Source organism: Dasypus novemcinctus, chromosome 19 (assembly GCF_030445035.2).
Source record: "Dasypus novemcinctus isolate mDasNov1 chromosome 19, mDasNov1.1.hap2, whole genome shotgun sequence".
Classification (NCBI taxonomy): Eukaryota; Metazoa; Chordata; class Mammalia; order Cingulata; family Dasypodidae; genus Dasypus; species Dasypus novemcinctus.
In genome coordinates, this window is record NC_080691.1 from 34,462,224 (window position 1) to 34,479,193 (window position 16,970).

At 54.5% G+C, this 16,970-nt stretch overlaps 2 protein-coding genes across 2 annotated transcripts in view; both read left to right on the forward strand.

Annotated features, from left to right (window-relative positions):
* KIAA1671 (KIAA1671 ortholog) overlaps positions 1-7,111 on the forward strand; it is a 211,500-nt gene extending 204,389 nt beyond the window's left edge. Inside the window, exons 12-13 of the mRNA XM_058281561.1 lie at positions 859-941; positions 2,211-7,111. Of these exons, the coding sequence (XP_058137544.1) occupies positions 859-937 (79 nt within the window). The 3' untranslated portion in view covers positions 938-941; positions 2,211-7,111. The remainder of the gene's footprint in view (positions 1-858; positions 942-2,210) is intronic.
* A 2,945-nt stretch (positions 7,112-10,056) lies between these two features.
* On the forward strand, positions 10,057-16,003 carry CRYBB3 (crystallin beta B3). Its single transcript, XM_023584814.3, has 5 exons — positions 10,057-10,571; positions 11,984-12,102; positions 13,059-13,191; positions 14,454-14,596; positions 15,733-16,003. Exons 1-5 carry the CDS (start codon positions 10,497-10,499, stop codon positions 15,896-15,898), a joined length of 636 nt encoding a protein of 211 aa, XP_023440582.2. The 5' UTR covers positions 10,057-10,496; the 3' UTR covers positions 15,899-16,003.
* The last annotated feature ends 967 nt before the right edge of the window (positions 16,004-16,970 follow it).

Genomic DNA, 16,970 nt, shown 5'->3' on the forward strand with positions numbered 1-16,970 from the left:
CAGATCCTGGGTACACTTGTTTTTTTGTTCTTTTTTTTTTTGATTACAGAAGTAAAATATATTCAGGAAAAATTTTGAAAATTAAAGCAGAAAAAAATCCATAATCCTACTCCCAAAAACCACCACTGTCAATGTTTGGGAATCATTCCTTCCACTCTGGTTTGTTTTTGTTTTTGTATGTTGTTTTGTTTTTAACACAGTTGGGATCACACCGTTTATATAGCTTTTTTTCTGCAACATATTTCATGTGAACATTTTCCTATGTCCTCTAAATGATCTCTGTAAGCATAATTTTTCCTTAGAAAAAATTTCTAACGTATGATTTATTTTCTATATGTATTTGTTAATCTTTAATTTTTAAAAAGTTTAAGAAAACCTCACTTCCCCCAAATAATCATTGACGTTTGTTAAACATGGTATCTCTCTATGTCTATAGACACTGACATGAATAGAGCAACAGGAGGATGAATGGATGTTTGGATGACAAACGGATGGATAGATGGAAATAATTTTATATAAGTACAACTTTTTTTTAAGAAGTCACCGGGGATTGAGCCCAGGCCCTGTACATGGGAAGCAGGTGCTCAACCACTGAGCTGCACCAGCTCCCAAGCGTGACGTAATAGCTGCAGAATATGCCAGAGGATGGATATACCACGATTTATTTAACATCCCCCATTGTTGGACACTTCAGTTAATTCCAACTTCTTGTTCATGTGGGCATCGTTGCCACCTGCACGCTGCCCGCTCGGCTCCAGCCGTATCGTGGAGGATGAGAGTCGGGTGCCACGCAGCCCCCGCCCACGCGGTGCCCTCAGTCTGGCTCACACCTGACACTCCGTGGATCTGTGGTTTCAGGTCAGAAGAGCCCTCTCCCCAGTGGCTGAAGGAGCTGAAATCCAAGAAGAGGCAAAGCCTGTACGAGAATCAAGCCTGACGAGGTATGAAGAGGCTCTGGTGGGGAGGTGTGACCAGAGCCAGCCACCCGTGGAGCAGGGAGCGTAGGTGGGAGGCAAAGCTGGAGAGACTTTACCCCAGGAAAGAGGAGCTACAAAAAGGGAGGAAAAACAAAGCCGGGCAGCCTGGGCTGGCTCAAAGGCTCCGCACGGAGAATCAGATGACCTAGGCTCAGGTCGCGTGCCCTTGCCCAGCTCTGCGCGCGGTTCAGACCCCTTCCTTGAAATGGAAGGACGCCTCAGGAGGATGTAGCTTAATTGGTGTTGATTCAGATTCTGATATGGGGAAATGTATTCTCACATATGACCTGTGTAGGTAAAAATTAACTTGAAAAAAAACTATTAAAAACCAAACTTACTGGATACTCCCTGGTTTAGGTCCCAGTGGTGTTAAGATCTTGACCCTCAGTTTCCTCACCTGTAAAATGGGGTGACAGTGCCCATGCCACCAAGTGGTGCCAAGCACTCAGTGAGAAGATTGCACATGAAGGGCAGTGCCTGGCCGTCCTCAGGGCAGGGGCACACGGTGCAGGCTCCGTCAACGTCAGGTTGCAGGCCATCAGCACCAGAGACATACCCTCCCTCTCCACAATCCCGAAATCCAATAAGCTCTGAAAACAAAGGGCTTCATGACCCACTTAGTGGCAGAACCTGGCCTGGGTGGATATAATGCTATTTATAGTCTTTGCTGCCCATCCCTTTATTTGAAGAGTCATGTGTTACACTGCAGGTATTTCATGGGCTTAACTATGAGGGAGTTACATAATATACAGGCATGTATTTATATGTCACTATATATATATAAATATATATATAAAATATGTGTGTGTATATAGAGATATGTAAAAATCTAGATATGCAGAGGTAAAACTCCAAAGTAATTCTAAATTCCCAAACAAACCTATGCTCAGGGGTTTCAGATAAGGGGTTGTGGACCTGTGTTTATTTTGTGTTCTATGTGGGTGGGATCTCGCTGAAGGCTCCATCAATCCATTTAAGGAAACTGAGGCTCAGCACTGGGACTGGAACCCCGAGTTGGCCCTACACTACACTTCAGGTGCAGTCCCCTGTCTCAGGCTGCCCACCACCCCTCATCCTTTTCCTCCGGAAAAAAAAAAAAAAAGACTTCCCTGGCCTGTGGCTTATGGGTGTGGCTTTGGTGGGGAATAGGAGAAAAGGGTTCAAAGCCTAATCTTGGAGAGAAGTGGGGCCAGACCTTCCCACTCTGAACCAGGACTGTCCCTTTCTCTGCAGACGGGGCGCCCACGTCTAATTAACAGAAGCCTTAACTGTCAGAGCCGGAAGCCGAGGCGCGCCGCTGGCTGCTGCTCCTTCCCTCCCGCGCAGTGCTTGTCTGCCCGGGGGCCCCCCACCTGCCGGGCACCCTGCCCCGGGTGAGAACAGGAAGGCTGCCCTCCTGCGAGCACTCGCAGTCTCCCCCAGACAGCGCCTCCGAGAGGAGCCAGGCTCCCCAGAACGTCCAAGCTGGTGGTTTCCTGTTTGAAGTAGGACACCTGCGCGTCCACCCCCCGCAGACGTCTTCAGCAGCTCTGGGAAAGTCAGCGTGAGGCTGGGCTGTCTCCTCTGGGTACCAAAAAACCCAAAACGCCCAACCTGGGGACGTACCCCACCCTAGGGCTGGTCTCCTGAAAAGCCGTTTCCAAGGAAGATAAGGCCGTTGGTTTCCCGCCGCCACTGTCGTCCGGGGCAGCATCGCCGGGCCGGCATTTGTGTTTGCGTTTTTTTGGCAAGTTCTTTCCTCTCCCTCAAAAAAGCAGCAGTTCCGACATTTTACACTTCCCATCTTCATCCTTTTTAAAGTCTATTTGTCCTTCCAGTGGGGCTGTTAGTAATAGTGGGCCGGTTTCATTGTATGTCATTTTTTGTTTGCTTTAGAAGGTGATAAAGCAATAATTCAGCCAATTTCCTTTGAAACTTGATATGTTTATATGTTTTTATGCGAATGGAAAGGAGACGAGATGTGTGAATAGTTTGTTTTGATGTATCCAGTCACCTCAGGTTATCTTATCCCTCTCCAAGCTTTTTTTTTTAAATGTTCATTTGTCGCCCTTGTATATATTTTTCTCTGGTTGCTTTTCATTTGAGCTCTGGTTTCTGCAAGGTGACCTTTGCCCCTTGGCCTCATGGGTTCACGAACTGCAGACCAAACGGTGGTGCCTCTGCCAGACCTGCCCAGACCAACGTGGGCTGCTGGCACTCCAAATCGGCCTCAGAACAAATGCATGAATGAAGGGTATTTTTTCTTTCTTCTCACCTCTTCTACCCCCACAACTCCATCTGACCAAGTGGTTTTGGGGCTCCAGACTCAGATAGGAAGGGGCTTGCTGAGAACCCTTCTCAACAGGGAGCCCCCAGGCCAGGGACTCTAGACAGCAGTGCTGGCTGTTGGGTGATGAGGGGTGAATCAATCTTGCTTTGCTTTTTTTTTTTTTCCCCTTGCTTGCTGTAAACTCATTCCTAGGAGTCTCTAAGACCTTCTGTGGCCTCCAGGACCTCTCAGTCCTCAGCACCAGCCTCCTCTGCCTCGGAAGCCCAAGGCTCCAGCCGACTCCCCGGGCCTGCTTGGCTGCCACATGCCGAGCCTGTCGTTTGCCATAAATTCTGTGCCAACCCCCATAGATGAGCAAGATGCCAGAGCAGCTCATAATTACTGAGGGGCCCTGGGGCCGAGATTGCTAATGGCTACAGGCACAGAACTGGCTAGATGGAGTTCACGTGCTCCACCCCAGCTTCCCGAAGGGGAGGAGTCTTTGGGATACATTCCATTATTTGCAAACAGTGTCAAAACCTGGCCGCCTCCTTCCTGATCCTCTCTCCAGGAGCCTTTGTTTGTTTTCCCATCTCTTCTAACCCCCCATCTCCCTTCAACCGCCTCTCCTTTCTCTTGAGGTTGGGGTGGGGTCAGCAGCAACCCTCGGTTTCTCGCAGTTAAGACCAACGCTCGAGCCCTGGGCGGGCGTGTGGTTCAGCACCATGGACAGCGCCCGCGGGTTCTCCGCGCGTCCTGTTGCCTTGGGGACCTCTCCCCTGCTCGGCTTGTGCAGCTGAACATCTCAGACATCTGTGCTTGGGCGTTTACCCCTGCCTGATACTGGTTTGTGTTTTGTTCATTCCCTAAGTTAATTATCAGTACATTCTCTGCGACCATTGGGATTTTAATTCCTCCAGGAGCTGCTTTAGTTGATTTTTTTTTTTTTTTAATTCCAGTTCAGGTTTTGTAACTATTTTGATTTGGTGTCTTTCCAGATCATCAGGACCCCTCTAAAAGACAATCTTGTAGTATTTCAGCCCCAAATTCTTTTCTTGGCTGCATCTGTCTTTCCTTCAGCTGGGAAGGGCCCCTTGGAACCATCTAAGGCTGTTTGGTGACTGCACCATGACTAACCATGCAAACTCTCAGGCCTTAATTAGCTTAATTATGTTTTAGCCCAAGCATCCCTGACAGGAAAGACACACTTGCAAATCAGATTGACCCGAGGACCCTTTGCCTAACTTCTCATATCTTGACTGAAAAATTAAACTCCATTTAATTCCCTCAGACCTGACGGGGGCAAGCCCTGGCAGTGCTCTTCCCCTCTTTTCATTTTTTGCAGCATCAGCACTGCAGAGCAGACACATCCCAGTGGTCAGGGGCCCCCTCTCAGTGCAGGCTCCCTGTGACCTCGGAATCCCTGCTAGGATCCGTGCTGTGAAGTTAGAAGGCACAGGTGCCCTGGAGCCTTGGCAGCCAGCCAGGCAAATGGGTTCCCTGGTCCTGTTTCTAAACGGGATGAGCTCTTGGGGGCTAGGCCAGGTGTTGTGTGCTAATTTCTCGAGTATGCCGGGAGCCTTCTCTGGAAATCTGTCTCCTCCTAAACTAACTCTATATGCCTTAATCATGTCTGTGCAATCAAGTCTCCCACCCCTTCCCAACTCTCCTTCCTGGGGACTTTGGGTCTCCTTCAATGAGAGTCTTATACAGAATGCAAATTCCCGGGTACCATCGGGCTCTGGCTCTCTCCTCTTTGCCCATCAGCATTTTCTACAGCTGGTTTTATCATAAGCCTGTTTCATGAACCCTCCCCCCCCCCCCCAGTAAATATCCTTTTGCATGGTCACTTGCCTAATGAAACAGGCCTTTGGCCTGTGAAATTCCACAGCAAGGCCTTGAAAATCAGTGTCATGGAGAACTACTCAGCACTGCCAGAGAAGTCCTGGTGGAAGAAGCCACTGTGTCTGGAATGCTGGGGTTTGTGAGTGAGGCTGCCCTCAGGTAGTCTACGATTCAGGGACAGGTAATCAGGGGGCGGGCGCTTTCCAAGACAGACAAGCCGAGTCGTGTGCTTTCTGACGAATGGTTTTTCCTTTGTGCACCCGACAGTGTGAGGTCTGGCTAAGAGTGAGCCTAGACATGGACGAAAGCCTGGGCAGTAAACCTTAGATGCTGAGCGAGAGGTTTAGAAAAGTCTCTGAAGGAGAGCTCAGCTGCTCCCACTGGCTGTTTATAGCTGCCTCGCTGGTTTATATGTCCAAATTCTTTACCACGACGCCCCCAGCTTGCTCTGGGAGCTGGGCATAATCACAAAGCTAAAAATCCACAGGGGTGCCATTGGATCACTTCCAAAACGAGATGCTTGGTTGGAGCAGGGTCTCCCCTGCCCCTTTCTGCTTGACCCTCTCCATCCCTGTGGTCCCCCCCCCCCCTCCACCCTGTCCCTTTACAGGGGCAGGCAGAATTACTGTTGCCTTTGCATCAATTGGCATGCCCGGGTAGACTTTGGGAGAAGCTGCAGAAGTGGGAGAAAGGCTCTAGCCACTGGGAAATGGTCCCCCTCCCCCAGTTTAAATGTTTATACCATGGCAGGTCACTACGGTGATGGAGAAACAATCTGTGGCCTCTGAATGTGCCTTCTCCCCTTCTCCGCATTTCTACCATGTGCTAAAACCAAGTCCCGTGGCATCATGATTCCATGGGGCAGGAAGGGCAGTGCTGAGGTGGAGGGAGCCAGGCGGAGCAGGCGGAACGCACCCGGAAGGGAACCTGCCGTGGTCTTCATCCCCCTAGGGTGTGGCAGAGACGAGCTCTGCACCCACAAGCTGCTAAGAGCCACCCATCGGCATTCCAACTCCGGTTGCACAGAGCCACAGGGAAGGCAAGAAGGCATCGCCGGGCTAGGTCTCGGCCGGGCTGCACGCGTCTCCTGCCGCGCCCACTACCATTCTAGAGGTTTCTTTCTTTTGTCTGGGTTGATCTCTGCCAGGGAGTAGGGGAAAGAGAGGGGCTGAAATCCAGGCTCTCTGCTGGGGACGGTCAGCCTGAGGTGTCTGGCAGGTAACACTGGAAATGGACACCTCAGCTGCTCGCCTGGCCCTCCCAGAGCCCCTGCTGAAGCAGTTACCTTCACGCCTGGTGCCAGGACCCTATTTCCTTTGGCGCTTTCCTGACAGTGGCTGGCGGCATCTTGCCCACTAACGGTTCTGCCGTCTAGAGAGGAATCTGAGCTTTTTAATGATCTCCCTCCACATTAGCCTTAGAGATCCTGTAAATAGGGGACTCACAAAAGTAATATATTGTGTTATGGAAGATATTTTGTACCATGTTGTTTCCTAAAGCAGACCAATATCCTAGACTTCACATCCTTCCCAGACAATTGTGATCCTAAAATTGCTTTGTAAGAGGGGAAAAATATATATACAGAGTACATATTTTCCTAACCTTTCTTAGATGGGTTCCTTCGTCCGCTATTTGAGTCAGGACAGAGAAGGAACCCGAGTTCTCCGCGTAAGAAGGCGAATCCCCCGCCCGCTGGTGTTCTTGCAATTGCCTTACGAGCATCCCAAGCTCTCGGAGTTCTGAACGGAAGGCAGAAGACAGGCACTTTATCCAGCCCCACAAAGAATCTCTAACCCCGTGACCGAGAACTCATCTGTACGAGCATCTGTTTTTCATGTTAAAAAAGAAAGGGGGGCTTCCTGGACCTTACGGAGTGTTGGATGTTCCACAAGTGCTTTTATATTTTATAACCGTAAGAGGTTTCGTACGCACAGAGGAGCAATCACAAAGCTGGTCGGCTGCAATAAAACACGATGACCTTTGCATGAACAAATGTTTGCGTTTCAGACTATGAAAAGAGCAAATAAAGCTTTGATGCGAATTGCGCTGGAGAAGTTTGTGTGTCTGTGTGTGAGTGAATGGAGTCTCCCACGGCCCGCGGTGCTGAGCTGTGGGCAGGGGAGCAGGAGGGGATAGCTGAGCCCTGGGAGAGCTTGCCCCGCCGTAGCAGGAGACCGCGGAATCCCGGCAGGATTTCCTTGCAGGCTGACACGGGGACGGGACCTCAGCCTGCCACTGGATGTGTGATGGGCTCTGGGCACTGCTTCTCAGCTACAAAAGGGGATTGGAATATAGGTATTATTTTTTTGTTTTGTCTTTTTTTTTTTTTTTTAGTATTTTTTGTCTTTTTTTTTTAAAGATATATAGATCACAAAAAAATGTTACATTAAAAAGTATAAGAGGTTCCCACATACTCCACAACCCATCCCACTCCTCCCACATCAACAACCTCTTTCATCAGTGTGGCACATTCATTGCATTTGATGAATACATTTTGGAGCACGGCTGCACTGCATGGATTATAGTTCACATTGTAGTTACACTCTCCCCCAGTCCATTCAGTGGGTTATGGCAGGATAGATAATGTCCAGCATCTGTCCCTGCAATATCATTTAGGACAACTCCAAGTCCCCAAAATGCTTCCACATCACATCTCTTCATCCCTCTTCCTGCCCTCAGCAAGTGCTGTGACCACTTTCTCCACATCAATGCTACAGTTTCTTCCATTGCTAGTCACAATACTGCTATAGTAGAATACCAGTAAGTCCACTCTACTCCATATTTTATTCCTCCATCCTGTGCACCCTGGGATGGCGATGTCCACTCCACCTCCCTATCGAGAGGGGGCTTAGATCCCACATGGCTGATGGATGAGATTCTCCTGCTTGGAGTTGTAGTCACTCTCGGTTCCCTGGTGCGGTGTTTGACCCTCTTCACCTCCCTGTTAGCTGGCCTGGATAAGACCAATGAACCAGAGGGTAGGAGCTGCAACTCTACTGAGGCTCGGGATATAGGCTTCAATGGGCAAAAGTTTAAGGGAGAGACTCGGCTGGGTGGATGTTGCCCCCCTCCCAAGGGGTATTGGACATGGTCCAGAAACACTTTTGGTTGTCACAATGGCGGTGGGTTCTACTGGCCTCTAGTGGGTTCTAGTGGCCACCACAGGCCGGGGGTGCTGCTCAACATCGTACAGCGCACAGGACAACCTCCTGCAACAGAGAATTGTCCAGCCCCTCGCGGGGCAATAGCCCTGGTTTAAGTGAATATGCATAGAATCTCATGCGAGTCTCCCCTCTGACACTTCTCACAGGCAAAATTTTACTTCACTAGACACTTAAAAACGTATGACTCCCTTTTCTTCCCATCGTCAGTAAGCTGACAGCATCACCTTTACATTTCTACTGTGGCTAGGCACTGAGGCCCCGGAGCAGCCCGCCCTCTCCCTTCCGCCGCGTGTCCCTGGGTGAATGATTCCAACTCTCAGAACTCAGTTTGGCCTTCTCTAAAAGGGGGATCAGCATTCTTCCCTTAAAGGGGCTGGGAGGATTAAACTGCTCACGGAGCTGACACGCAGCTGGCACGCAGCAGATCTCCAGTAAACGGTACCTGTTATTCCTAGCCCCTTCCTCTACAAAGGAAATAAAATGGTTGGACGGATTTACACCCAAGTTGGAGGTGAGCTGACTTAAAATTTAGGTTATGTGGCACATGGAAAGTTCCCTATGAGGGATGCTCCGGGGTCCCCTCCCTTGGAGAACTGGAGCTTTCCCAAGGATGCCGTGCACCCCAGCAGGAAGGCAGAGCACTAAGAAACCTCAGCGTGTGTGTTGGGGGGAGCAGGAGAGCCCTCCACCCTGATGCCCCCACCTGGCACCACTTTCCCACAGAGCTCACAAGGTCTGTCTGTCCCCAGAAAGTCTTCCGAGGCATGGGGGGCCCCCTGGACCTGCTATTGGAGTGAAATGGCCCGGATAGAATCGGGGGGGACAGGGCGCTGCCTCAGCAGGCTGGCATGTGCTGGGCTGTCAGAAAGTGCCCATAAATAGCACGCTCCCCGCAGGGGCGCAGAGCCCGCCGAAGGTCCTGAGGCCACAGCACCAGGTTCGCTCCAGCAGGGGCGGGCGGAGGGGGGCAAGAGCTACCCAGGCCCGGGCCAGCCTCCACGGGGCAGCGCGCGGGGCCGGCCCCCTGCCAAAGCTGGGGACTCGTCTAAGGGCTGGAGCTGAGCGAGAGGACTCGACTGTCTCCCAGACCAGCGTGGGGTGGGGGGCCGGGGGCCGTGCTGTCAGTGTGTCAGGGGGTGGTGGCAGGACTGGAGCCCCTGGGCTCATGCTTGAGGCAAGTGGCCTCCAAAAACATCTGAGAGGTGGGCAAACTTTGAGGCCACCAAACCCCCAAGAGCCCTCCGCGAGCTGAGCCCGGACGGGACAGCCCACGGGCTTCCCACGCGCGCGGGTGACGCAGCGCCTGTGGGCCGCAGCTGTAGGTGGCAGAAGTGGGTACGCAGCGAGGGTCACGGGCGTGGGGGGGTAGACGTGCTGCCGCTTGGAACGACGGTGGACGTCTGAAACGGGCAGGGGTTGTTTGCGTGTGTCTGTCGTGTGTGTGCACATGCACGCAAATAAAATGGAGACCCATCCTGCGTGTGTCTGCATGTGCAACCACCACGGGGCTCCTCAGGTGTGACCGCACGGGCCTGTGTCATGTGTCACTGTTTCCGTGACAACGAGGGCTAACCGCCTGCCGGCGTCTTTGTCTCTAAGTGGCCGGTACGCAGCGAGTGCTCAGCAGGTGCTCAGGGAATGAATAACTGAATGCAGGGACACCGGCCCGGAGCAGGGCTCTGAGGACCTGGTCCTGTCGCATGCTACCTCTGGCTGGCCGTCTGTCCACCCCCCACCGGTCTGCGGTCTCCTGGTGTGTCCCGTCACGCAGCCCAGGGACTGGCCCTGAGTCGGGGCTCACGGCGTCACGTGAACCAAAGCCTGGAGCTGCTGCAGTGTGAGGTGGGAGCGGTCCTTGTGGAGGACCCAGAGGGGACACCTCTGTGCAGAGCGCTCAGGAGCCTGTTTGCAGGAGCATCGGGGGTGGGCAGGACATGGGCTGTGAGGTCATGTCCAGTTCCAGCCGCTTCCTCACTGCATGCTTCGGGGAAGGGGCCTCCCCTTGCCAGGCCTCGGGCTTCCCCTCTAAAATGGGGATCCTGACCCCAGTGCTGGTCCCAGTCCACATGGCTCATGCTGGGTGCTCAGCGGTGTTTGTTGAATGAATGAATGACCGACTGTAGATCATGACGCTTGACCGTGTCCCACAGACAGCAGGGTCCTACAGCTCTTCCTCGACTCCAGTCAGATCCACCAGGTTTCTTCTGGGTGCACCTGGTGACCCACTTTCCTTTGGTTTGAAACCAGAAGTGTTCCTAGGAGATGGCAGAGCAGCGTGGAGCGCCGGAGCAGGCTGCAGCTGGCAAGAGCCACGCAGGCCTTGGGGGCAGCTACAAGGTACTTACTGGTCAGGGTGGGCCCGCGGACTCCGGGACCAGGCTGCCCTTGAACCTTAGGGTGCAGCTTCCGGGCCGGGAAGCCCTCTTCAGAGGGAAGGAGCAGCCCTTCCATCCAGGACTGGAGTACAGGAAACAGTTCTGGCCGGCTCCCCTCCCCTGCCCTGCTGCCGCAAAGGTGCTTCGTGCCTTCCCTGCATCTTCCCTCCTCGCTCAGCTGCAAAAGGAGGCTCCGTGAGAGTACAAGGGCCCTGGAGAGTCAGGAGGCACGGCCTCCAGCTCTGATTGCCCTGCCTGACCCCAGTCCCTGCCCTCTCTGAGCCTCAACAGACCCATCTCTACAATGGGAACCATTGCCCAGATTTGATGTGACAGCTGAATGAAAATGCTATTAGCATGGCCAGCCAACAGAGGGAGGTGCTTGAGAAATCTGAGTTCCACATTGAATTTGTTGGCTCTGCCCCTTTGACATCATACCCAGAAGCCTGAATTTCAGGCGGGATCCAAGGATATGGGAGGGCCAAGGAAACAGATAGGGGCATTTTCTGAGGATCTTCTGGATGAGAGGGGAGGAGGCTGGGGGAAGGGCGGCTAAGAGGCTGCCTGTCTCTGGCCGGATCCGTAGGTGACCTTGGGTGAGACCTTCCACTTCGTGTAGGGACAGTGCAGGGCTAGGCTAGTGGCTTCTCAACCTGGCAGCTCTGGCATGTCAGGAGTTAGCAAACCCCAGAGGCAGCTGCCCCCCAGAAAGCTGTCTGTGCCTGCCATCCCCCGCTGCCTCCCTTCGCCATCTGTGGGCCTGTCCCCGTCCAAGCCAGTGGGAGAGAGAAAAGGGGCAGCAGACTTAAGGATGACTCCCGGGGCCGCCGTGTAACTCGCCCTTACGTTTTCTGACCCTCTCTAGCCCCTTCTATAAAATGATGGAAGCAGATGTCCTCCTGGGCCCTTTCGTGATGACAGCTTGTGCTTCTGGGCTGGGGCAGGTGGGAGGCTCAACCCAGAAGTCACAAACTGGTATTTCCTTTGTCCTGCCCAAGGCTTTTCGGTTTTTGGTTTTTTAATGGGGAAATGTCATGTTAAGGAAACGATGCATTTCTGGCTTTCTTGAACATTTTGGAACAGGGCCCACGTTCCCTCATGACCAGAAGTGGCCCCATTTCCCCCCATGGTCCTTTTCTGGGTCATTTCGCTCGATGAGGTTCCAGGACTGGCTCTGGCAGTTTAATTAGTCTGAGGGTCCCTGGAGGGAGACAATCCCCACGACGGCCACGAGGGGGCAGTGCAGGCCGGCAGCAGACCGCACGGAGCCGCTGGTACAGCCTTTACTGCGGCCGAGGACGACTCAGCGGGGCAGGGGCCGGGCTGGGGCTGGGGACCGGGCCGGATGGGATGCTCGGGACACTGTGCTTCCAGGTGACCGTGTATGAGCTGGAGAACTTCCAGGGCAGGCGGCGTGAGCTCTCGGCCCAGTGCGCCGACCTGACGGACAGCCTGCTGGAGAAGGTGGGATCCATCCGGGTGGAGTCAGGGCCGTGAGTACCTGGACCCCCGGCCCCCTCCCGCAGCCCTGAGTCCCCTGGGACTGGGGAGCTCTGGTTCTGAGCTCTAGACCGGCTGTGGGGCCTGAGGACACTCTCCTCCTTCTCTCTGGCCTCAGTTTCCCCATCTCTAAAAGCAGGGAATTGAAGGGTTCCCTAAGAATGCTCGAGCGCCGCACACTTCTGTGGTCCAGAGCAGGGTTCCATGGACAGAGCATAGAGACAGACAACCCAGCTGGTGCTCAGGGCAGGCAGTATTTAACCATTTTAATAACAATAAGAGCAGCGAAAGCTCCGTGTACTGAGCACTTAGCATGCACTGAATCACTGAACCCCACAGCAGCCCATTCTTCTCATCCCCATTGTGCAGGGGAGGCAGCTGAGGCCCACGTGTTCGAGGTGTGCTGTGCTCATGGCAAACAGACGGCCCATCTGGGCTCTCGATTCTCACCTCCTCTCTGCGAGGCTGGCACCAGCCATCTGGGGGGCCCTGGATGAGCTGCTTTGCCCTCTGGGCCTTTATTTGCCCATCTGTCCAATGGGGTAACAGTGGTACCTACCTCGGGGAGAGTTTTATGTAAGAGATAATAATAACCAAACAATAATAGCAATAATGAGGAGGAGAAGAAAAAGGAGGAAGAGGAGGGGAAGGAGGAGGAGAAGGTCAAGGTCTACGGCAGGCTCCCTGTGTGCTAGGCCTTGTGCTAAGAACTTTCCTGAGCTGCCCCCATCCAGAGCCCGGGCAGAAATAGTTTCTCAGTAAGCTTTCCCGGCTTGCTTTGCTAGCCCAGACTCTCAGATTGTCCCCAGGATGTCCGAGAAGTCCAGGATCTGTGGTGGGGATGAGGGAAGGGTTCAAGGTCAGAGGTCAGCAGCCCATGGACCCCCCCTCCCCGTCTTGGGTCCTCTCTCAGCGGCAGGTGAACTGACCCCAGCCTTTCTTCGCCCAGGTGGCTGGCGTTTGAGTGCAGGGCTTTCCGCGGGGAGCAGTTTGTCCTGGAGAAGGGAGATTACCCCCGTTGGGACGCCTGGTCCAGCAGCCAGCACAGCGACAGCCTCCTGTCCCTCCGGCCTCTGCACATCGTGAGTCCAGCTCCTGCCCCTTCGGGGAGCTTCTAGAAGCAGGGCATGCGGGGAGCCGGGCAGGCAAGCCGCTCACCAGTCAGCCGCGGGCTCAGCCGGCGCAGACTGGCCTGGGAAGCCGCTTCGTATTGCCAACCTCAGTGATGACGTGGGACAAGAGGTTGCACTGGGCTTGGGGTGACACCAGGGTTCCCATCTTTTTTTTTTTTTTTTAATATTTATTCATTTATTTATTTCTCTCCCCTTCCCCCTCACCCCTGCTGTCTGTTCTCTGTGTCTATTTGCTGCGTCGTCTTTGTCCGCTTCTGTTGTTGTCAGCGGCACGGGAATCTGTGTCTCTTTTAGTTGCGTCATCTTGCTGTGTCAGCTCTCCATGTGTGCGGCACCATTCCTGGGCAGGCTGCACTTTCTTTCGCGCTGGGTGGCTCTCCTTACAGGTGCACTCCTTGTGCGTGGGGCTCCCCTACACGGGGGACACCCCTGCGTGGCAGGACACTCCTCGTGCGCATGGGCCAGCTCCACACGGGTCAAGGAGGACCAGGGTTTGAACCGTGGACCTCCCATGTGGTAGACGGACGCCCTAACCACTGGGCCAAGTCCGCTGCCAGGGTTCACATCTTGAATTAACCATTGGGACGTCCCTTTGGAACCGAATCGAATGATGAGCCACACGGTCCAGTCCCAGACCAGTGTTGTGTCAAAGAAACAGAGTCCAGGAAACAACTTCAAAACCTAATCGTGAAATAGCTCAGCTTTCAAACATCTGAAAGGGGCACCCTGCACAGGGACCTTTAAATGGGCTCTCCTCTCCCACCTACTGGGCTCAGCAGCTGCTCCAGCCCTTTGTTCTCATCACAATAGATGACTCTTCCTGAGAGGACAATGGAAGGGGGGAGCTGCGTCCTGCTCAGTCTGAGAGAAGGCTAGCACACGAACAATTCCTGTCTCCTTCCACCCGCTGTGGCCTCAGTTTCCCTGTCTGTTAAATGCTGGGGTTGAACGAGACCCGAAAGCCCCCTGTTGTGTGGCGCTGGGATCCCTGACTCAACCAGTTCTGGGGGACTCGCCCGAGGCGCCATCCCTTGGGCAGCAGGTTTGGGGGTGGAGGAGCTGGGGCGTCTGCACCCTCCGGGAGCGGGTTGGGGGTGCGGATGGCGTCTCGGGGCTGGGGGTGACTCGCTGATCCGTTCCTGCGCCTGGAGCCTCCTTGGGCCCCGCTTCGGGCATGGGAGCGGCCGGGTCACCCACCACCTTGCCTCCAGGACGGCGCCGACCACAAGCTGCACCTGTTTGAGAGCCCGGCTTTCAGCGGCCGCAGGATGGAGATAGTGGACGACGACGTGCCCAGCCTGTGGGCGCACGGCTTCCGGGACCGCGTGGGCAGCGCCCGGGCCATCCACGGGACGTAAGGGACTCCGCCCTCGCCCCCGCTCCGGCTGCGGACGCCCACGTTCACAGGCTCTTCCACGAGCAACAAGCCAGCTGTCCCCTCCCGTCCTCTCCCCGGAGCCCCCAGGGGGCCAGTGCCCAATGTCTTGCACTCTTGTGCCATTGGGATTTCCGGGCAGCCTTGCCTCGTAGAAAGGTTTTTCTTTTTTATCAAATGAAAGCTGTTCCCCCCAACTGTCCCCACCTGAGTCTTCACTCGTTTTCCAAACATCCCCAGGTCCTGGAGCTGATTTTTGGATTTTTTTGAGGGTTATTTTGTTTTTTTGCCCCTTCACAATCCTGACCCTTCTTACCAGGAGGTCCAGAGTGTATGTAGTTCTTGAGGTGTGGCCTGTAGGAAATAGGAGGACAAGTTCATCACCTCCCTCCTTCTAGGCTTAATATCATTGTTAATGCAACCTTCGGATCATCTTCCCTTTGTTGGTGGCTACATCCCACTTGAGGTTTTGTAATCTGGGATTGGGCCTTGAGAGGCACCATCTCTCCCTGATGATAATTTATCCAACTGCTCTTTACTGAGCATCTCTGTATTAGGTATGGGGATGCAGTAGGGAGCCAGCTCCTCCCTCAGGAATCTCATGGGCTGATAGGGAGACAGACAAGGAGATAAGTGTCCCCAATTCATTGTGGTCGGGGACTATGGTGAGTGAGGCACAGGGGCTCTAGGAGCCAGAGGAGGTGTTTGCTCCAGACTGGGAAAGTCAGGAAAGACTTGCTGGGGGAGAGGACATTGTAAAAAATGGGAGTGAACAAGGGGGAGTGGGGGGATGAGGATGAGGCAAGGAAGAGTGTCCCAGGCAGAAGGAGCAGCATGTGCAAAGGCTCAGAGACTTGGCAGTTTCCAGGAAAGCAAGATTGGAGTGGCTCGAGCGCAGGGTGTGGAGAGGTGAGGGGTGAGGCTACAGAGGTTTATGAAGAAGCTTATGTGCGGGGAGAGGAGCTTGGGTTCATCCCGGGGCACTGGGGAGCCAAGGAAGGATGCAGGCAGCGGGAGGGCATGGTCAGACGCTGGCTTTCGAAAGCTGGGCCTGGCGGGAGTGGGGGGCTGGGGCCGGGCTCCCCGTCCTCACCCGGGCTTCGTCCCTCCGGCAGGTGGGTCGGCTACGAGTTCCCCGGATACCGCGGGCGCCAGTACGCGTTGGCGCGGGGCGAGTACCGCCACTGGAACGAGTGGGAGGCCGGCCAGCCGCGGCTGCAGGCGGTGCGCCGCGTCCGCGACCAGCAGTGGCACAAGCGAGGCTGCTTCCCCAGCAGCTGAGGGGCGCCCAGGCCGCCGCGGGGGTCGGCGAGGACGGGAGGAGGACGCTCCAGGCTGGGCGAGGGCCCGCTTGTCTGCCCTTCCCTGAAACGTGCTCAATAAAGCTTGGGGCCAGCCCCCCACCTGCCCTGTGCCTCGGAGTCGCGTCCTGAGGGGTCCAGGGCTCGGGTGGGGCCTGTGGGGGGCGGCTGCAGGAGGCTAGGCTTTGGGGGTTCTGAGAGCCCCAAGAGAGGGCAGAGGGCTGTGCTCCTCCCCACGCTCTAGTTCTCTCAGGTGGAGCCACATCTACCACCTGCCCTGACTGTCTTTCTCTTTCCGTCAGTCCTTCCAGCCATCCACGGATGCTCCCTCCCCCCTCCCTTCCTTCCTTCCCTTCCACCCATCTTTCTAAAAGTCCACCCATCCATCAGTTCTTCCTTTAATTTATTCTTCCATTGTTCCCTCCATCTTATATCCCATCCATCCATCCATGTACCCTTCCTTCTTTCCTCTCACCCATCCGTTTACCCTTCATTTCCCACTCTGTCTATCCTTCTATCAATCTCTCCATTCATTTATTTGGCAAGCACCAGGCCCTGCTCACGTCCTGAGGACACAGCAGTGGACCAAACCAAGTCCTGCCCTCAAGGAGCACCTTTCTATGGAAGAGACAGAAAATACAGAAACCAGTGGATGATTTAGTGTCATGGCAGGGAATGCGATGTGCTCAGAACAATGGAGAGGGAAAAGGGGATAGAGGGTGATGGGGCCTGGAGCCAGGGACCTCCGCCCTGAGGAGGTGACACTGGAGCTGAGAACCGAATGAACCACAAGACTGAAAGCTGCTGTGAAGCTTCCGGTGCAGGAACGTGCTTGGCGATGGAGAAACCGCGAGGAGGCCAGAGTGTGGAGTGGCATGAGAGGCAGAGAACGGCGGGGAGGGCCGAGGGCGGCGGGGCAGGGGTCTAGGCCCGCACAGGTGTGGGGGGCTCTGACGTCTCCCTGCGGCTCCCTGCAGCCTCCCCGGCAGCTGATGTGGGTGGAGGCCTGTGGGGAACTCAGGGAGACGCTGAAACGAACGTGGCAGTTCTCA

Coding starts and splice junctions, on each gene's coding strand:
- CRYBB3 (XM_023584814.3), top strand. CDS start 10,497: ATGGCAGAGCAGCGTGGAGCGCCGGAGCAGGCTGCAGCTGGCAAGAGC. Junction 10,572..11,983: donor GCCTTGGGGGCAGCTACAAG/GTACTTACTGGT, acceptor CTGTGCTTCCAG/GTGACCGTGTATGAGCTGGA. Junction 14,597..15,732: donor GCCCGGGCCATCCACGGGAC/GTAAGGGACTCC, acceptor TCCCTCCGGCAG/GTGGGTCGGCTACGAGTTCC.